The following is a 22,681-nucleotide window of genomic DNA, read 5'->3' on the forward strand; positions in this document are numbered from 1 at the left end:
TGTTTTGGATCATTGTCTTGCTGAAATATCCATCCCCGGCGTAACTTCAACTTCGTCACTGATTCTTGAACATTATTCTCAAGAATCTGCTGATACTGAGTGGAATCCATGCGACTCTCAACTTTAACAAGATTCCCGATGCCGGCATTGGCCACACAGCCCCAAAGCATGATGGAACCTCCACCAAATTTTACAGTGGCTAGCATGTGTTTTTCTTGGAATGCTGTTTCTTTTTGGACGCCATGCATAACGCCTTTTTTTTATAACCAAACAACTCAATTTTTGTTTCCAAAATGAAGCTGCCTTGTCCAAATGTGCTTTTTCATACCTCAGGCAACTCTATTTGTGGCGTACGTGCAGAAACGGCTTCTTTCTCATCACTCTCCCATACAGCTTCTATTTGTGCAAAGTGCGCTGTATAGTTGACCGATGCACAGTGACACCATCTGCAGCAAGATGATGCTGCAGCTCTTTGGAGGTGGTCTGTGGATTGTCCTTGACTGTTCTCACCATTCTTCTTCTCTGCCTTTCTGATATTTTTCTTGGCCTGCCACTTCTGGGCTTAACAAGAACTGTCCCTGTGGTCTTCCATTTCCTTACTATGTTCCTCACAGTGGAAACTGACAGGTTAAATCTCTGAGACAACGTTTTGTATCCTTCCCCTGAACAACTATGTTGAACAATCTTTGTTTTCAGATCATTTGAGAGTTGTTTTGAGTAGCCCATGATGCCACTCTTCAGAGGAGATTCAAATAGGAGATCAACTTGCAATTGGCCACCTTAAATACCTTTTCTTATGATTGGATACATCTGGTTATGAAGTTCAAAGCTCACTGAGGTTACAAAAACAATTTTGTGCTTCAGTAAGTCAGTAAAAAGTAGTTAGGGGAATTCAAATCAATAAAATGATAAGGGTGCCCATACTTTTGCACCGGTCAAATTTTGGTTTAATGCATATTGCACATTTTCTGTTAGTACAATAAACCTCATTTCAATCCTGAAATATTACTGTGTCCATCAGTTATTAGATATATCAAACTGAAATGGCTGTTGCAAACACCAAAATATTTAGAACAAAAAATGATTAAGATTAATAGGGGTGCCCAAACTTTTTCATAGGACTGTATCTATCAACCTATCTATCTGCAGGACTGGGGTCATATGCTGGTTCTGGTGACAGTAACCTATCTATCTGCAGGGCTGGGGTGATATACTGGTTCTGGTGACACTAACCTATCTATCTGCAGGACTGGGGTGATATGCTGGTTCTGGTGACAGTAACCTATCTATCTGCAGGACTGGGGTGATATGCTGGTTCTGGTGACACTAACCTATCTATCTGCAGGACTTTGGTGATATGCTGGTTCTGGTGACAGTAACCTATCTATCTGCAGGACTGGGGTGATATGCTGGTTCTGGTGACAGTAACCTATCTATCTGCAGGGCTGGGGTGATATGCTGGTTCTGGTGACACTAACCTATCTATCTGCAGGGCTGGAGTGATATGCTGGTTCTGGTGACAGTAACCTATCTATCTGCAGGGCTGGGGTGATATGCTGGTTCTGGTGACACTAACCTATCTATCTGCAGGGCTGGGGTGATATGCTGGGGTCTGGTGACACTAACCTATCTATCTGCAGGGCTGGGGTGATATACTGGATCTGGTGACACTAACCTATCTATCTGCAGGGCTGGGGTGATATGCTGGTTCTGGTGACACTAACCTATCTATCTGCAGGGCTGGGGTGATATGCTGGTTCTGGTGACACTAACCTATCTATCTGCAGGGCTGGGGTGATATACTGGGGTCTGGTTATTGTAACCTATCTATCTGTGGGGCTGATTAATAAATCAGGATATGTCCCGTACACTATCTGTATACATAAAGGATATCCCTCAGCTCATTTCCTCCGCTGGGCCCCATGCCTCGCCTGTGAATTATTTAGCTATGGCAGATGTCGGTGCTATACATGAGACCTAGCAATAAGTAAGAGTTAATCGGTCCATCTTCTACACTGTGGTTTTTGGCATTTACATCTGATTGATATAAAAAAGTGTAAATCTCACTATTTGCACTGAGCGTGTTTTCATTCCCGCTTACGATAAGACTTTCTCTCTGAACTTTAATACCTCTCTGTGGGTAAAAATTCTAATTCACGTCTTACCCACGAACCACAGGAGCTACATTACCCACGCCTTTCCTCAAGGCTTTGGGCGCCCTCTCAAATATAAAGCAGCCGGCCAAGATACAAGTCAGCCAGCTGTAGCTATCCTCCAGGGCCTTGTTTAAACTTTCAGCTGCAGATCTCACATTTCCTCCACCCAACCTGCACGGCTTCATAATAAAGTGCTCAGTGTGACCCCAGGCGAAGACGGGGGGATGCCAAAAATACGGGAAAAACTGGAGTATTTTCCCAACAAGGCCACATAACAATCATGTTGTGTACTTGTCACTTGCGCATACACTAATATTTGGGTTGCCCAGGTACAGGTTCGCTGATGTCATCCTCCAGGCATCCATGTTTCCAGGTCTGGATGAAAACACGTTTGGCACATCAATGGGTGCAATTATACCGCGTTACAGTATAGGGGTCTTTCTTATGGGAAGGTGACGTATAGGGTTTAGGAGCCTTGACGTTCTGAAGTTTATCATTTCTCATCTGTCAGCCCGGACGAGGCGATGAAGTGACTGAAGGGAGATTAAGGAACTGCAAACTGACACTTATTTCTTTGAGGAATAGACGGATAATGAAGATAATATTGAAGGAATCCTCCTATTCTCAGGGCAGAAGTAAGACGCAGCCGCCCCAGGCACTTGATGTGGAAGGAATGTGCTTGTTTATTCCAATTACTCCTAGTGTCAGGGAATATCTCTGTAATGTAAGAGCCGGGTGTATACACAATGCAATGAAGGACTGGTATAGGGGATGATGGAGCCCTCGTCCTGAATAATATGCCATTGGAAACACCTGCTTGGAATGACTGCCTCTCCCCGACACAAGGTATACGGCTCGGATAGGATATGCATGCACCATACTTCTATTTTTGAGCTGGAGCGTGATAAGACGGGTTCATTTTTGCAGATTTGGGAAGCTCAGCTGAGGTCATGTGAATTCAGCAGATCCTAAATGTAGGTTACCTATAGCTTCTGGCTGTCGTCTGGCGCGCTTACTGTACACTGCACTCATTTAGGCAGTGAAGGACTACAAGTCCCAGCCACTGCTTGGTTTTAAAAAAAGTAAAGGCTGTGCTGAGACTTGTAGTACTCCACGACCTGGCAAGCGGCCAAAATTAAATCTGCAATGCCAAACAAGCAGCAGGGTGTTTTATATACAGTAAAGATCATTTTTACCAGGGATGACCTATAGGTGGTGGGACTACAAGTCCCAGCACTGCAGTGCAATTCTAGGAAACACCTAAGAGGCAGTATAGACAAGCCTGGCAACGGGGAATGACAAGCTCCAACGTGCCGGGCTCACAGCTGTTAACCCATAGAAAGCTGCTTTATGCAAACAAGTACCTGGCGGTAGACTGTGAGGAACTACAAGGTGCAGCAAGGCCGTTTATGACAGTATATAGCATCTGCTGCAGTAGGAAGTGGTACTACAAGTCACATGTTAACCTATTACATGCTGTATATAGATATTAGCTCCAGCATCCTATGAAACACTCAGGAAGTAGCCTATATCATGGCAGGTAAAGGGGAACTACAAGTCTCAGCGAGTCTCTTTCCATAAATTAGCAATTATTAGTGTCCGGGACTGTCACCCAATGATTTGCAGTAGGAGGTGGAACTACAAGTCACACGTTAACCTGGGTATAGCTTTTAGCTCCAGCATCTTATTAACTATATCTTGATGGGTATAAGGGGAACTACAAGTCTCAGCAAGCCCACTTACCTTATAGAAGCAATTATAGGGAAATCTAGTTAATGTCAGAATCTAGGACTGGTGCTAAGAGGTGGACTACAAGTCACATGTTAACCAGTTACTTACTGGACATAACTATTGGTACCAATATCCTATTAAATAGCCTACAGCAGGTATAGGGGAACTACAAGTCCCAGCAAGCCCACTTACCTAATTGCAATTACAGGGAAATCTAGTTTATGTCAGGACTGGCACTAAGAGGTGGACTACAAGTCACATGTTAACCAGTTACTTACTGGACATAACTATTGGTTCCAGTATAGAGGTAGCGTACAGCAGGTATAGGGGAACTGCAAGTCTCAGCAAGCCTTTGTGTCTGAAATAACTATGGACAAAGAGGAGGGGTACTACGAGTCACATGTTTATCAATCTATCCTGTTAAACATCTAAAAGGCAAATGAAAGGGAACCACAAGTGTCAGCAAGCCCAGCTCGGCAACCCTGACGGATTGGCTGGTTGCCCTAGTTAACGCATAGGAAGATTGTCGGGAGCCATCTGTGTCTGACCTACAGCAAAGTCAAGTCCTGCGACTACTGATTCCCATTGTGGTTAGCCTCAATACACACTGCATGCCACAAAGCTATGGAGTCATGTAAGGTCATGCACCGACCCGACTGCACACCACACTCACCTCCCTGGTGAAGAGGATGGCCGCATCGTAGTGCTGCTCGTGCTCATCGTCCAGCTGGTTGTGCTGATGTTGCCATTTGCAGAAGTTCTTGAGAGTTGTGGCTGCATTTTTGCTCACCTCCGGCCCCTTCTCCTTGTCAGTGACCATCACCACCTTCACCACTGCCAAGCGGATGTGGTTCTCAATGCTGGGATGACTGTAAAGCCTGGAGGCGATGGAGGCCAAGGTCAACAAATAATGGTGGAGGTCCTTCCCATACTTCTTGGACATGGACTCATCTGCTACCAGCAGGAGCTCCACATGCCTGGATTTGGAGATAGATCTCCTCTGGCGTCTTTTTAATGCGGTTCCTTGCTGTAATAAGAATGTTTCCTTGAGGTTGGGGTCAACAGGAAGGCTTTGGTTGGCTTTGTGTGGGCTCCCCCACCTATGGTGGTCTTCCCTGTGATGTCTTCTGGAGCTATTCCCATGCTTATGGAGATGGTTGCCAAAGCCTCTGGTCTCACAGCTAGCTCTGGTGGGAACAGTCTCAAAACTGAAGCGATCCTTGATAAAAACATGCAGGACCCTCTCAGATCCATCCCTGTACACCTGCCCTACGCCAGCCTTGCCCTTGATCAGGGGTTTGATGGTATAGTGGGCATGCTTGACTGCAAAATAGCCATCCAGACCCCCACATAGGTTGAAGACAGCCAAGGATTGGGGGCTGGAGTCTACAGTCCCCCTGTAGAAGCAATGCCTATGCAAACGATGTTGAGGATGGAGACGTCCCAGGTACTTGGTGCTGAAGTGAGGAGAAAGCAGCATGTCGTCCCTTTCCAAGTCCAAAATAAACTTCTTGCCATCCGCGTAGAGGATGTAGCCCACCTTGCCTCCTCCAGAGTAGATCTGGTCAATATTCTGCACTATCCCACTCCTTCTCTGGGGTTCGGACCCTGCCGGGTGATGTTTGCTAGAAGAAGCAGGTGGTTCTCCATGCTTGGACTCTGCAGTCCTATCACCAATAGCAGCAGCAAACATGAGCAGCAAGATCAGCATCATTGTTCTGCCTTGGAAATTGGAGAGAGAAGAGGAAAAAAAAAAAAAAAAAAAATCCCAAGCCTGGGAATGAATCAGCCAGAAATGTCAACAGAAGCTGAGACTGGGCTAAAGTTTTCTTGGAGCAGCAGCAGAGGTGACTTATTTCCTCTCCTCCATCAGATCACCAGCTTGTAGTAAAGGCTGGAGACCAGGAGCCTAACCCCCAGGCAGCTGCAGGACACGATGACTTAACTCCTTGGCTCCTCTTTTTTGCAAGTGTTTGCACTCACTCTCTGTCTCTCTCTCCAGCCCTTGTGGATGTGAACAAGGAGAGAAGAGAAGAGAGATGTGAAGATGAGGAGGAGGAACAATGAATTTATACTGGAATGCTTTATAAATGTGAGTAGTCACTGCCTCTTAAAGGGAGTGCTCCCCTCCCTCCCACACTGCCTGCAATCCGCACATGCAGGAAAGTCTTACACTCTCTGGATGGCTTTTCTTTCATTCTCTGCTTTTCGCTGCTTCTGGATCTGCTATTTCACAACTGTCCTGACTAACAGCTGACTTCATCTCCGACGCAGCATTTTATGGCATTTTAATGTCTTGTCGCAGGGGGGGGGCATCCTAATAACACCATGATGCAATGATGATGGGGGTTCTAGTGACTCTTCCCAAGGAATTTCCTGTAGATCTGCCATCCGAGCTGTCACCTATTTGTCCATAGTGATGGGAAATGTTGATTTAGGAGGGTCTCGGTGCCAGGGGCATCCTGTAAGGCTTCTTATTGCAGCCGCCTTTCATCTTTAAGGGCTGCTTATATAACCTTAAGGTAGGTCACGCATCCTGAGATAAGTAGAAGAAATGGAAATGATCCCAGTCCATTTGATTCTCGTGCTAGGGATGAAATTGCAGAGGACAAGTGGATTAGGAATCCAGATTACTCTTCGCCTTCCAGGGTCTGAGTTCTCTAATATATTCTGGTAGTATTAAATAGCCTGCAGAGATTCATTACATATCGCTAAAGGTGGGGGTGGGTTGGGGTAGGGGGGGTTTCACCTTTGTGTCTTATGAGAAGAGCCGAAAGTCACTGATGTGCGAATGGAGACTGTGTACTTAGATAGAAGCAGCTTGGAGTTTGCTAGTTGTGGAACTACAAGTCCCAGGAGGTGCTACATGGATTATATAGGATGCCCTTCAGATTCTCAGGCACTACAAATCCCAGCATGTGTTGTGCGGTTTACGTAGATGTAAAATATGACGTCTCCATGCAATGTTGAACAATGTACTGGCCACGGGATGGTATGGGGGCGCTAGAACCTCCTGTCCAGGGTAGTTAGAGATTGTGATTTTTTGGAATTAGTACCCCTTGGACATTACCGAACACTATATATATATATATATATATATATATATATATATATATATATATATATATATATATATACCCAGTCAGGGTTGGACTGGCCCAGGCTCTAACACAATAATACAATAATACACATCATGGTCCAGCAAAAGACAACCCATTTCAGAGGCAATTAGAGGGTGGTCCCCAAGAGGTTAATAGAGAGGGGTTCCCTGGGCTTTGTAAGGAACCCTGGTCCAACACTCTGCCTGATCTTTTTGTTGTCGGATAGCAGGAGTCTAATAACCACGCATTTCCCTCTTCCTACTCTGAATAGGTGCATACTTGTCTAAGCCCAGCATGCATGTGCATGGGGAGATACAGGAGTAATAATGTTACAGATTAAACATCTGGCTAACCGCTATAACTAAAGGGCTCACAAATGTCACTTCTTCTTCTCCACAGGGGATAGTTGTCAGAATACTGTGGGTCTGACTGGTGGACACTGATAGAGATGAGTACAATGGTGAAGCAGGAAGCTGCCGTCTCTCTGCTTCACCATTCACTTCCTGGTGCTGTTACCGGTGTCTTGGTGACACGACTAAATCGTACCTACTGCTCCAGAGGTATTCATTTTTTAATTTATTTTTTTTGTGGGGGGATTTTACAATGTGGGGTGCCACATGAGTAGGTATTGTACTGTGTACGAGTATGAAAGGTACACTATACTGTGTGGGTGCCCAAAAAATACTGAACTAGATTGGGTGATTTCAAAGGTACAGAGGCGAAGGTTGTCATACAGAAATTTTCTGTGGTCATTTGGTGAGTATTTAAAAACACTAGTTGTCAATTCATTCATACATTTCCAGGAGGAATAGCAGAGGACTGATATAATGCAGACAAAGAAGGGATTGCCCCAGCAATACAATTGTTTACTAAGATAGACCTGTCAGGAGATCAAGGATTCTCCTAAAAGATAGTCTCAGTGTACAGTACACTATACGACACTGACTTACGTGACAGATAGATAGGTTACCGTCACCTGAATCAAACAGTGTTTTCTCCTTGTTTTCTCTATTCTATTGCCAATATATGCCAATGAGCTCTTTGGAGCAATGAGGGCATTGTCATTGCTCGAAAGCGACAAACAGATTTTTTTTTTTCACCTAGCCCCACAGATAGATAGGTTAACTCAATCAAATATTATTTTATGTTTGATTAAGGTAACCTATCTATCTGTGTCAATCGACCTGCAAATGTCATTTTAGTATGTCGGTCTTTTCTGCATCTTTGCAAAGTTTGACAGCAGTGGACTACCCGCAGCGGGTAAGCGATATGCACACGACAGTGAATAATGGTCGCGTGATGTCTGTTTTTTTTTAACAGACGTCATATGGCAGCATTACATTAAATTCAAGTGAGTGGGGGCTATTCACATGACGTTATATTGATCACCATTGTAATGCAAAATATAGGTCATGCCCTATTTTTGTCCATCATATCATGTCAATTGGATCAGTGAGAACGAGCGCCCCTCGGGTGCAAGACGGTCGTGAAAAAGTTTGCACTTTGGTTGCCTGAATGTAGCTTTACAGAAGGGAAAAAAAAAGTACATCCCATTCTGGGTGTCTATTGCTGTGGTGGCCTCTTTCCCAGCAGAGCCGTCCCCTGGGACGCCGCCCGTGTTCCCGCAGCTCTGTTAGTATATCCGCTCTCCTCCCCGCAAAGATCTGAAGCGTCGCTCATCGATCTCCATTCACATTCATGCAGGTGAAAAGTTGAGAACAACAGGAGGAACCACTTCTTCCTATTTGTCCTTGTTCACATCAGACACTTTGCAGATGGTTTTTCCTTTCATTTGTCTTTTCAGATTCTCAGCAGGAGAGGAGGATAATGAAGATGAATTTCCCAATCTTTGCCAGGCTGTTTGGGTTCCTCCCATCTTCAAATGGAGCAATTTTACCTATAGAAATCTATAAGAATGTTAAAACACTTCGTAATGAGCTGGGCTGGTTATGAATTTTCCCCAAATTTTGGGTTTGGACGAAATAAAAAATTTCGGGTTTCGCCAACAATTGCACTCTCTTTACTTGCGTCTAAATATAATATCATTGCCCCTGCTTTTATTACTATCCTTTTAGGCCAATTTCAACAAAAATTTCAAAACTATTGATAGAATTTTTTGATTTTTGGGGTCAGCTGTTTGTCTTAGGTACAGTGTTTTTTTGGCATTTTCTATTATACGTCTACAGCAAAAAAATCTACGGTAAGTAGAGAAAAGTTCTAAAAAATATTAAATAAGATTTGGGGTCGTCTCCTGTAGATTGAGTTGCGTATGTATGATCACATTACTTAGGAAAATTAATAGAATGTGCCATTAACTCTTCATCCCTACCAAGTCATGGGAACCCCAATAATCATATTTTCAAGGGTTTTCCAACCGCATGAATTTTTTTTTTTAATAAAAACAGCAGATAATGGTATGTAATAAGAAAAAGAATAATGATCTCCAGTGAAGATGTACCGAAGCATATATGTTGCTCCTAAGTGGTGGTGGTGATGTGGCGACACCGGTGGTCTTGTAGCCAGTGACTGGTGCATTGGTTCGATATATTAACATGACAACACTGGTGCTGGGACCAGTGGCGTATCTAGGAATGGTGGAGCCCCGTGGCGAACTTTTAACATGGGCCCCCCCGACCGACGCCGAAGACCTCGACCAACCCCCTCCTACACATTCCTGCGCGCTCTATTATGTCCCTTAGTGGCCCCTGCACACAGTATTATGTCCCTTAGTTCCCCCTGCACAGTATTATGTCCCATAGTGGCCCCTGCACACAGTATTATGTCCCATAGTGGCCCCTGCACACAGTATTATGTCCCATAGTGGCCCCTGCACACAGTATTATGCCCCATAGTGGCTCCTGCACACAGTATTATGTCCCATAGTGGCCCCTGCACACAGTATTATACCCCATAGTGCCCCCTGCACACAGTATTATGCCCCATAGTGGTCCCTGCACACAGTATTATACCCCATAGTGCCCCCTGCACACAGTATTATGCCCCATAGTGGTCCCTGCACACAGTATTATACCCCATAGTGCCCCCTGCACACAGTATTATGTCCCATAGTGGTCCCTGCACACAGTATTATACCCCATAGTGCCCCCTGCACAGTATTATGTCCCATAGTGGCCCCTGCACACAGTATTATGTCCCATAGTGGCCCCTGCACACAGTATTATGTCCCATAGTGGCCCCTGCACACAGTATTATGCCCCATAGTGGCCCCTGCACACAGTATTATGTCCCATAGTGGCCCCTGCACACAGTATTATCCCCCATAGTGGCCCCTGCACACAGTATTATCCCCCATAGTGGCCCCTGCACACAGTATTATGCCCCATAGTGGCTCCTGCACACAGTATTATGCCCCATAGTGGCTCCTGCACACAGTATTATGTCCCATAGTGGTCCCTGCACACAGTATTATACCCCATAGTGCCCCCTGCACAGTATTATGTCCCATAGTGGCCCCTGCACACAGTATTATGTCCCATAGTGGCCCCTGCACACAGTATTATGTCCCATAGTGGCCCCTGCACACAGTATTATGCCCCATAGTGGCCCCTGCACACAGTATTATGTCCCATAGTGGCCCCTGCACACAGTATTATCCCCCATAGTGGCCCCTGCACACAGTATTATCCCCCATAGTGGCCCCTGCACACAGTATTATGTCCCATAGTGGCCCCTGCACACAGTATTATGTCCCATAGTGGCCCCTGCACACAGTATTATCCCCCATAGTGGCCCCTGCACACAGTATTATCCCCCCATAGTGGCCCCTGCACACAGTATTATGTCCCATAGTGGTCCCTGCACACAGTATTATGTCCCATAGTGGCCCCTGCACACAGTATTATGCCCCATAGTGGCCCCTGCACACAGTATTATGTCCCATAGTGGTCCCTGCACACAGTATTATACCCCATAGTGGCCCCTGCACAGTATTATGTCCCATAGTGGCCCCTGCACACAGTATTATGTCCCATAGTGGCCCCCTGCACAGTATTATGTCCCATAGTGGCCCCTGCACACAGTATTATGTCCCATAGTGTTCACTGCACACAGTATTATACCCCATAGTGGCCCCCTGCACAGTATTATGTCCCATAGTGGCCCCTGCACACAGTATTATGTCCCATAGTGGCCCCCTGCACAGTATTATGTCCCATAGTGGCCCCTGCACACAGTATTATGTCCCATAGTGGCCCCTGCACACAGTATTATGTCCCATAGTGGCCCCTGCACACAGTATTATGCCCCATAGTGGCCCCTGCACACAGTATTATGTCCTATAGTGGTCCCTGCACACAGTATTATGTCCCATAGTGGCCCCTGCACACAGTATTATGTCCCATAGTGGCCCCTGCACACAGTATTATGCCCCATAGTGGCCCCTGCACACAGTATTATGTCCTATAGTGGCCCCTGCACACAGTATTATGCCCCATAGTGGCCCCTGCACACAGTATTATGTCCCATAGTGGTCCCTGCACACAGTATTATCCCCCATAGTGGCCCCCTGCACAGTATTATGTCCCATAGTGGCCCCTGCACACAGTATTATGTCCCATAGTGGCCCCTGCACACAGTATTATGTCCCATAGTGGCCCCTGCACACAGTATTATGCCCCATAGTGGCCCCTGCACACAGTATTATGTCCTATAGTGGTCCCTGCACACAGTATTATGTCCCATAGTGGCCCCTGCACACAGTATTATGCCCCACAGTGGCCCCTGCACACAGTATTATGTCCCTTAGTGCCCCCTGCACAGTATTATGTCCCATAGTGGCCCCTGCACACAGTATTATGTCCCATAGTGGCCCCTGCACACAGTATTATGTCCCATAGTGGCCCCTGCACACAGTATTATGTCCCTTAGTGCCCCCTGCACAGTATTATGTCCCATAGTGGCCCCCTGCACAGTATTATGTCCCATAGTGACCCCTGCACACAGTATTATGTCCCATAGTGGCCCCTGCACACAGTATTATGCCCCATAGTGGCTCCTGCACACAGTATTATGTCCCATAGTGGCCCCTGCACACAGGATTATCCCCCATAGTGGCCCCTGCACACAGTATTATGCCCCATAGTGGCCCCTGCACACAGTATTATCCCCCATAGTGGCCCCTGCATACAGTATTATCCCCCATAGTGGCCCCTGCACACAGTATTATGTCCCATAGTGGTCCCTGCACACAGTATTATACCCCATAGTGTCCCCTGCACATAGTATTATGTCCCATAGTCGCCCCTGCACACAGTATTATGTCCCACTGTGGACACCCATAAACAATTATTATACTCTGGGGTCTTTTCAGACCCCAGAGTATAATAATTGGAGACCCAGGGGAATAAAAACATAAAAAAACACTGTTACCTGTCCCCTGGCTCCGCTGCAGTCCTCCGCTGTCGGCCTTCTTCAATGACGTCAGACATCACATGACCCGGGATGCAGGCTGAGGTTCATGTGATATCAGAGACGTCAGACAACTAGGCCGAAGCCTGCCCGGAGCCTGGAGAAGTAAGTAACACAGTTTTTTATGTTTCTTACGTCTCCCGGGCTTCCGATCCTTATACTCGGGGGTCTGCAAAGACCCCCGAGTATAATAATAGTCTTTGTGGGGCCTGCGGTGTCACTTACCGATCCCGGCCCTGCCAGGATCGGTAATTAAATAGAACCCGTTAGCGGCTGGAATAACTCCAGCCGGTAATGGCCTATTAAGTAAAAAGAAAAACCTGTGGCGGTAAGCTCCCTAATGTCCCAGGCCCTGTGGCAGCTGCCTCCGCTGCTTCTGCAGTAGTTACGCCACTGGCTGGGACAGTGGAGGACCGGAGTGTTGGCACAGGAGCAATATTACATTAGCGATATTACATGTCCTGGAATATCCCTTTAAGGTCAGTCATACTAGACTGTAATATGTTGCCCTCTCTAGGCTTGATGCTAGAATAGAGTGGGTAAAATCAGGTGTGGTCTAGTATGCTGAGGATCCAGTAGGTGGCGCTACCTCCAGTGACTGTTAGTATGAGGCAACACCTGCTGGATCCACGTCAAACCAGGCAAGTTAGGGTTGCATATAGGAGAGGCGTAGTTAACCTCTACATCAGCAATTCAACACCTGTAAATGCCAAGGCTCTGGGTCAGCGGCGTAACCTGCGGGGTGCAGAAGGTGCAGTCGCCAGGAGCCTTAGGGAGTCCATAAGCATCGGCATTAATATTGAGATTGCAGCTTCCATCCGGCGCATAAACCAAGGAGACCCTCAGATTCCCCTAAGGTGGATTAAACTCCTTAGCCCCTGTAACCATCACTATCAAGAATTCACTGTAGGGATGAGGTAGGGGGCCCCAGACCAAAGATGGCACCGGGGCCCAGAAGACTTTAGCTACGCCACTACTCTGGGTGTGTTAGTTATCATAGGCTTCTAGGTGGAGCGCCTCCTACTGGATCCCCAACACACCACTCCATTCTAGACTCAACCCATTTCCAGACTTCCAAGCGATTCAGTAGGCTCAGACATACCGTAGATCACTCCAGAAGAACAAGGTGATGCAACTTCAGTAGAATGAGATTGGTTATACCTGACCTTAAATCTGAAATATTAAATTTTGCGGCCGTACAAACCTCGTCCTGACAACGCCAGCCAGGAATCGTAGTGAATTACTAATCGAAAATTAGAAATAAACAAGCGGGTGACATTTAGACTTGTATAAAAGCGAAATAAATATATAATCCCATCTCCAGACGCCGGTCAGCCCGGACTTTTAAAAAAGGCAAAAGTCTGTTTATCAAATGTAAAGCAAAAATCAATGCAGGTTTGGCACGGCGTGATTACTGATGGCTCCCACCGCTCCCATGGAATAATAATAGGAGCTGGAGCTTGTTCGGCAGAACTTCTATTTTTTTCCTCTTTTTTTTTTACTCTTGACATTAGCAGACCGGATTGGTGTGAATCTCAGGCATCAGATAGGTGTCAAGAGGGAAACATCTGATAATAACTTTCTCCAAGATGACATTGTCACATGGGAATGATAAAGAAGTGCTGAATGTTTCATATTACAGATGTACAGGGAGGGCAAACCTGGCAAAGCTCAATAAGTTATTACAGTGTTATCTACTGTATGCCGGTAATTGCAGAGATTTCGCGATGTGTGGACATGCTCCAGTCTAGGTTCACGGTGACATGACCTTGTCGGAAGAAAGGGCGGAAGAAACAAAGCAAGAGATAGAAATGAAAAACAAGTGCCGAGGACTTTTTCATGAGTTTTCACTGCCGTACGGGAAAGTGGGTAGAAGGTAGTGGGCAAAGTCTTAAAGAGGAATTCTAGAACATCGAGTGGTAATTTATTTAACCGTAAGAGCCAATAACCCCAAGACTACTACTACTTTTCTAAAAAATTCCATTGAAATAAAATAGGGCCCATTATATAGTGAGGCTTCAGTCTATTCAACAAGAACAGGCTTTGTGAATTTTTTAGAATTCATAAATATTTTTAGAATTTTATTATGTAATTTATTTATACGTGTCGACAAATGGCAATGACTTAGATGTCAACAAAGACTAAGGCTGCGTTCGAAGATTGTACCCCCCATTCTGCTTGAAAGCAGGGCTTTTCTCTATGGAACCCAATGGACCCCATTATAGTCTATTTCTGCAGGTAATCACTTTTTAAACAGTTTGGGTAGCCATTTTTCCGGTCCCCAAGCAAACCCGAAGAATGGAAACCACAACACTAGTGTGAAACTAGCATAAGCAGTTCAGTGCTGTAGAGAGTATGGATTCACAAGTTTCCCCTGTCTCAATAATACTCCGGTTCCCCTGATCTTCTAGTGGTAATGTATAGTCATAGTATGACGGTAAAAGCGGTATTGGCTATCGTGGCCATATGGATGATTGTGAAGAACAGCTCAAGAGGTATAATAGAGGGCCTCAACTTACACTGTGTTATCTATAATACCGATGTCATCCTGTTGTGGAGAGTCTCCGAGACCGAGATGCAATTGCTACCTCTTAGTTGTACAAGAGTGGTGGACTATTTAATAGTTAGGTGATGTGTTCCCTTTTTTTAAATGTAGATTGTGAGCCCCACATAGAGCTCACAATGTACATTTTTCCCTATCAGTATGTCTTTTTTGGAATATGGGATGGAAATCCATGCAAACACGGGGAGAACATACAAACTCCTTGCAGATGGTTACTTGTCCTTGGCGGGATTTGGCTGCAGTGCGAACCACTGAGCCACTGTGTGGCCCCATTTTTCCTTTTTTCTTCTGTACCATCCCTTAGCTGTAACAACGTATAACATGACACTTGTATTAATGTTATCTGCTCTTCTCTGGATAGAATTTACTGTAACTAAGGCCCATATTCTGTTACTTCTCCTGTATAGAAGCTCACACGAGTCCTGGTCCTGGAATGAGATAACCCACCACCAAGGGCTTCCACTAATCCAGGTCTGAATATCTATCTATAAAAAAAAATTGCCATAGGTCCAAATATCTTGTCATGCCGCTCCACAAAGTATTGACCACCATGTATTTGTGAATAATTTATCTTTTCACTTTTCTTTAACAGAAGGAATTAAGAAATTATACACAAGACCATGGATGACCCAGAAGGTCAGGAGAACATCTTGCAATCTGTTCCAAAATTTTTGCAATGATCTTGCAATCTGTTCCAAAAAATTTTCTGGGCGCCAGCTAAAGTACATTATGATTAATAATTAAAGCCCTTTAATTGTCATTATTACAGACAATAGGGGAGTGAACAGAAGGGATAAGTGAGGGAGATGATTTAGGAACCGATTTCAATTATCATTTTCCAAAGGACTACTGATAAGGAGCGCCAAAATCTGATCCACTTTGTACCAGTGTCCCTTTATTATCCATAACATTGACTCCTTGTGTGCCTACTGTAATGTTATGGAGGGTTCAGGAGACGAATGAACGATACATTGTTGTAATTTTTTTTATTCACATTGTCTACTAAGAAGGACCAGGCATCACCATGTTCCGGCTGAAGAAACCTCCGAAGAGAAAGTTTGGGAAGCCTCGATGTCGAAGGAATACTTCTAAAACAATGGTAAGTAAAAACAATGGGAGACATAATATCTTTGTATAAAGAAATCTCTCAGATGAAGGATAAGTCTTGTTTTTCCTCAACAAAGAAGAACTTTATGAAACATGTTGCCTTGCTGTAAGTACGTAATCCCATAGAGCTCAAGAACATCAACATCTACTTAGACTCCATTCTTATTCCCTCTTTGTAACTTTGCTCTTCCACTTCAGAGTTGTCTGTCATTTCTTCGGAGCTGGACCCATCGTGTTGCTAGGTAGAGCATAAAACATAAAACTCATAAAATATAACAATACACTTCAAAGAACAGTGGATCATCTATAACAGCAGTCAGAAAACAAGTTACACAACTCTCAAGGACCATTGAAAGCACGGTGGATTGAGCTTGGTTACTCAACATTTCTCTTGTCGGCTCTCCTTCTTCAAAGATAGTATATGTCAACGGCTTTATCCTTGAGGAAGGATTGAAGGGGATGTGTGGGATTTGTACACATCTCAGCCTGTGCTTTATGTGCTATTGAAAGGATTGCTTCGAGACTACTATATTAGACACTATAGGACACTGATTTCTGGAACCCTTGGCAATGGAAAGGGACAAATTGCAGAAAAAAATGCAGGGCTAGAGGAAGCCCCATGTTATATGTGAGGTCAATGCATTGAGTGGTCAGAAACCAAATGCATTAAAGGGGGCACAAATTTGTAAAATTTGTAGTCATTCATAAATGTAGTAGAAATCCAATTGAGGTACAGAGGAAGCGGTCAAACAGGTAGTGAAACAGTCAATTACAGATGGGCGAACCACTTTAGGTTCAACCCGAATATCCAAAATTGTTTGGTATTTAATGAAACCAAACAATTTAGGATTTTTCTCAGGTGAACTTAAATGGCCACTACGACATGCATTAAGGAAAATTATTACACTCTGCTTGTCTCTCTTCAGACTCCTAAGTAAGATAGGTGGAAAACCAAGGGAGGAAAAAATAACTAAAAAATATGCATACTCATCTTCCCTTTCCTCTTTTGGGTCTCCTCGTGGCATCCAGTGCTTTTTTTCACAAGTATAAATGTTTTTTTTTTTATTTTTTTACACCTCCACTAGGCCTCTAACAGTTATACTTCGGGGTCTATAAGAGACCATAGGTCACTTCCAGTTCTTCCAAACGTGTTCATCCCAAAACGAATCAGGGATCTGAGCCAACCAAACCAGAAACAAAATGAATCTTGGGAGGATCTCCCATCTGTAATCAAAACATAGTGTATAACACTGTCAGGGCTCCTAGGAACCTATCAATAAAACATAGTGTAGAACACTGTCAGGGCTCCTAGGAACCTATCAATAAAACATAGTGTAGAACACTGTCAGGGCTCCTAGGAACCTATCAATAAAACATAGTGTAGAACACTGTCAGGGCTCCTAGGAACCTATCTATAAAACATAGTGTATAACACTGTCAGGGCTCCTAGGAATCTATCTATAAAACATAGTGTAGAACACTGTCAGGGCTCATAGGAACCTATCTATAAAACATAGTGTAGAACACTGTCAGGGCTCCTAGGAATCTATCTATAAAACATAGTGTAGAACACTGTCAGGGCTCATAGGAACCTATCTATAAAACATAGTGTAGAACACTGTCAGGGCTCCTAGGAACCTATCAATAAAACATAGTGTAGAACACTGTCAGGGCTCCTAGGAACCTATCTATAAAACATAGTGTATAACACTGTCAGGGCTCCTAGGAATCTATCTATAAAACATAGTGTAGAACACTGTCAGGGTGGTATAAATAATAAAAATAAAAAAAAAAACATTTAAACTGCCCTTCCGTTATCCCTTTTGGGCCTTGGTGTTGCATCCTGCTCTCTCTTTCCACCTCCTTTTTGACATCATGCACTCTTGGTCACTGCTGAAGTCTGTACTTGGTGCAGTGACATGGTATGGTACTTGGCATGACCATGCGACCACTGGTGATCCAATCACAGACAGCAGTGGTGACCCTGGGCACATGACATCACCAGGAGAGCTCCAAACATTGCAAGGAGGCCCAAAGAGGCGAGAAAAGGTAAGTATAATATTTTATTTTATTCACCCCCCTGGCCCTCCACTTGAAGATTATAATGCGGCAGCCATTTGTTCTCTCCATTTCTTAGATGTCATTCAATAAATCAAACAATATGCAATATTCACTTCGATCCCAGTAAGTGTCGCTTTGTCTATCTCTATTCCGAATGTGAACGTAGCCTTACCGGTCTCAATATTTCTATCCCGAACATGTCCTTGTGCGGATTGCCTCCACCTCCATCCGCACAATGGCGTAATCACTGCGGCGTTCGGTTCATTTACTTGAAAATAAAAAAGTGTTGCTCACTGGAATAAAGGAGAAGTAATGGTGTGATCCAATGGTTTCGTCTTACTTGCATTCTTTACATTTCAGTCTTCTCAATAGACCTGAGCGTAATTAGATTTTACAGCGCATTAACGTCTTAATACTGTTGTTACTGGAGCAGCGGTAAGTTGACCTTTCCTTAACCATTTCAGGGACTTTGTTTTTCTGCCGGACCAGTTCTTTGTGTGATCATTGTGGAGGTTTTAATAAAAGCTGAGACGGTTTTGTGCGCGCCGTGAACGCCGAGGTCTGAGCTCACAGTCCTTCCTGTGTGGCCTTTTATGAGTCACCACCACAAATCCAAAAAAAGCCGTCTCAGCACACTTTGCTGTATATAACAACCTCACTGCAGAGGGATTATCTCATTCCCATTGACTAATAAGAATATAACAAACATGGAGAACGGTATTACACTATAATTTTAGGAAGGGGGGGGGGGTTTCGCTATGAATAAATACGCAGTTCTTGGCATTCCATTTCTCCTAGAATATGGGCAGAGATGGAGAAATCCTCCAAACTGGAAATGCCGCCCATATCGGAATACAACACTCTTCCTCAATGTCTGATATTCTTATCCTTACTCATTTTCAAAAGTAATTTTAAAGATTTATTAAAGAGGTCTTCCCAACATTTAAAGGGGTTGTCCAGTTCATAATTGTATTAATAGGGTGGGGATGTGCTCATAACAAACAAGTACTCACCTGTCTCCAGGTCTCCAATTCCGGAAGCGATAGCTCCATTGGTTTGTATACAGGTGCCCTAGTTGACATTACCATCGAGGCCCGTTTTTGTTAGGGGACCTCTGTAGCCAATCACAGACCTCAGCAGTCACCTCTTCACAAAGGGCACATCACAGCAGTGTGAATAGGTCACCATTGCCCCCTAGCGTAAACAGGACATAACTAGTGACGTCAGCCCAGACAACCCCTTTAAATGTAGCGCTTAGGAACTGGATAGGTGATAAGTGCCCTATCAGAAGAGGTCCAATTTCTGTAACCTAGTATTTGCAAACTGTGCTGCATTTAAGAACCAATTAGAACCAGAAGTACTATTTAGAGAGGAGTGTACCGATGCAGATTGAAGCATAGTCGACCCAAATTTGCCAAAATTTTTGAGTATGATAAGTGGAGGCCCAGGAAAAAGTCCATCAACATAATAACGTCACATCTCCCCTCCCAGTACCCGCCCACACTCTCCTAAGCCTTCAGCCCCGCCTTCTTCCTAGCTCTTTAACACTAACCTGGGAGGCGGGGGCAGCGAGGTGAAGAAGAACAAGAACACCGGGCACCGGACCAGCCATCTCTGCAGGTAAGTAGCTACTAGAGATGATAGCTAGTTTCCCATTAGAATGAATGGATGCAGCTGGCGCGCAGGGGTTAACGCTGTGTGCCGGCTGCTTCCATTCATTCCTATGGAACCGCAGTGGAGCCTTCACACTGAGTATACACTCTTCTCAGAATGAGCGGAGCGTATACTCAGTGTGAAGGCTAAGCAAAGCAATGTGGGAAATAGTACCGATCTCGATCCCACCTAAAAAAATTGTGTTCGGAATTCCCATCGCGATCGTGAAATTTTCTCGATCGCCGATCGGAATCCGCTCAACCCCATCTACCACCAATTTTTACATTGTTTACCTATTGCTACATCGTCCTTCCGATATTAGTAATGGTATAAATATTACTTATAATAATAAAAATAATAACTCTGATACTACAGATTAGTAAAGGACTAAACAAAAAGATCAAAGGATGATTTTTCTTCTAACCTAAATCCTCCCCCCCCCCCCAAATACCATAATAGCCGCACAAAAACAGCTGTTGCCTCCCTTGGACGCCTTGTGAGTCTTATTTTGCACTGAGACGTCCTCATTAAATGCTTTAGACTTTATCTCTGAGCTTTTTTTTTTTTTGCTTTTTGTATAAAAGCGCACTTTAAAATAGGTCAGTTTACATTAACTCGCTATATCCTCCAAGGTCCTTTGATGTAGTCGCTCCACATGATAAATGTAATGTATTTGGAAAATTTCTAAAGTGCCTTAGCTTTTTAGGATGAGGAACAGGACTTGAGCCCAATTTACTGTTAAATTCTAAGGAACTCAAAGCAAAATGAACTCACCTGTAAATAATAGATAAAAAAAACATTTGCATTCCTCTGGAGTTACATTACATTTTCTATGCAAAGTAATAGAATCGCGCCATGGAGACCAATGGACTCAAAGATTCAATTAAACACATTGCAAGGGAATGCTGGAGAATGTATATACTAAATAATATATAGAGTGTTATGATATTGTAATATATACAAAATCATTTATACATAACTGCATTGTGGACCCCGCAGTGTTCAGCAGAGTTATATAGGACCGTATAGAGAAATATTGGACAGGATTACTATGAATAAAGCACTTGGGGTAAGATAGCAAACTTACTAGTAGCTTCAGCTGTGTTTGATTCAACAGTTTCACACTCAGCTACTCCTCTTCTCTACATAGACTTTTAAGGTCACGTCATATGATTTTTCAGTGTGTTTTAAGAAATTAACATGAAAATGGCAGAGACTATGGCCTCATGCTCACAACTGAGTCTGCAAGTCAGGTGGGTCTTTTAAGAGAAGGCATCCGAGTGCTTTCCATGCTTCCATTTTGATCTATTTCCACGGAGCAGGAGAGGACATACCGTATAGACTCGAGTATAAGCCGACCCGAATATAAGCCGAGGCCCCTAATTTTACCACAAAAAACTGGGAAAACTTATTGACTCGAGTATAAGCCGAGGGGGAAATGCAGCAGCTTCTGGAAAATTTCAAAAATTAAAATGGTCGGAGTTTTTGGGTGCAGTAGTTGCTGGTGATGGGGGAGGGGAGGGGTGTTTTGGTTGTCTGTCTGCCCCTTCCCTGAGCTTGAGGATTGTTTTTTTTTTTCCCCACTTGGAATTCAGCCTGGCTGACTATAGGGGATCTGCAGTGCTCCTATTAACCCCTTCCTGACAGAACAGGAGCACTGCAGATCCCCTATATTCAGTAGACCTGGCACTGTCAGACACAGGGATACCTAATGTGTATGTGTCCCTTTGTACACCTGAAGAAGAATCCAGCTTTCGGTTTCAAAACGCGTTGTGTGTGAGGCTTTAATAAAAATGAGACAAGACTACGGTTGGTAAGCGCGGATCCATTTGTTCACTTGATACTTCTGTAGAAGTTGGTTGGATTGGTCCTCTTCTGTATAGTGCTATTTATACGTGTTTTCACGGTTAAGATCTGCTGGCTACTAGTCATTTTGGTCTATTAAGTGATACTTGAGAGCTGTGACTAACTCACAGCACTTAAAGGTGATTATATTTTGAGCATTATCGTGTAGAATCACTTTAGAAGGTTAATGCACAAGGTGCCGCGCGGTGTTCTCTCTTTTTTCTTGTAATGTGTATGTGTGTCACAGTCATTTCCTACTTTTATATGTATTCTAGGGAAAGGAGGGATTTACAATTTTTATTTACTTTATTTTTTTATTATAATTTTTTAAAGCTTTTTTTTTTTTGACAATTTTATGGGAGATTCTATACATTATTATTGCGGCTGGTCATAGACCCCCCTTCCAAAAAAAAAAAAAAAAAAGTATTTATTTAATTTTTTTTTGCTTGACTCGAGTATAAGCCGAGGGGGGCTTTTTCAGCAAAAAAAACTGTGCTGAAAAATTCGGCTTATACTCGAGTATATACGGTTCTCCATAATCCTTGCAACGCAGCACTGGAACCCCCAAGTGAAAAGGTTTTTTTGGAGGGATCCTGATAAGTGGAGGAAGATCCATTTTGCAATTACGTTACAAAGTTTCTTATATTCAATCGTAATGTCGATCTATACAAAGCTTTTCCAGTGACCAACATTTTCAAGATCTGATACTAGTGACTTCACGAGATTTGGTGCTAACCGGAAGTGCCTTTAGTATACTCTGGGGTGTCTTTACATCTCCATGTGTAATATTCACACCCGGGGTAGTTCACAACTATAAAAACAGCTCATATTCACCATTCTTAACCTCGCCAAGAATCCGCCGTGGCATCCATCCATCGTCTTCCAACCTTCTCTGTAATACAGTCATGACTTTAATGCCCCCACGTGACTCCTAAGTCCCTATTATAGACCTTAGTGGTGACCCGGGGCTGCTTATGTCATGGAGTAGGCCAGAAGATGGTGGGTTCGCCCTGGAATGAAGACCAGTCACAGAGCCC

General features: G+C 44.1%; 1 protein-coding gene and 1 long non-coding RNA gene across 2 annotated transcripts in view; one reads left to right on the top strand and one right to left on the bottom strand.

Moving 5' to 3' along the window:
- The window catches only part of ADAMTS5 (ADAM metallopeptidase with thrombospondin type 1 motif 5), a 79,293-nt gene extending 73,392 nt beyond the window's left edge, over positions 1 to 5,901 (bottom strand). Inside the window, exon 1 of the mRNA XM_075263461.1 lies at positions 4,561 to 5,901. Coding sequence (XP_075119562.1) covers positions 4,561 to 5,601 — 1,041 coding nt within the window. The 5' untranslated portion in view covers positions 5,602 to 5,901. The remainder of the gene's footprint in view (positions 1 to 4,560) is intronic.
- An 11-nt stretch (positions 5,902 to 5,912) lies between these two features.
- LOC142194401 (uncharacterized) lies at positions 5,913 to 8,912 on the top strand. Its single transcript, XR_012715034.1, has 3 exons — positions 5,913 to 5,979; positions 7,388 to 7,548; positions 8,793 to 8,912. It is a non-coding gene; the product is annotated as an uncharacterized LOC142194401 (long non-coding RNA).
- Positions 8,913 to 22,681: the final 13,769 nt, after the last annotated feature.

Source organism: Leptodactylus fuscus, chromosome 2 (assembly GCF_031893055.1).
Source record: "Leptodactylus fuscus isolate aLepFus1 chromosome 2, aLepFus1.hap2, whole genome shotgun sequence".
Classification (NCBI taxonomy): Eukaryota; Metazoa; Chordata; class Amphibia; order Anura; family Leptodactylidae; genus Leptodactylus; species Leptodactylus fuscus.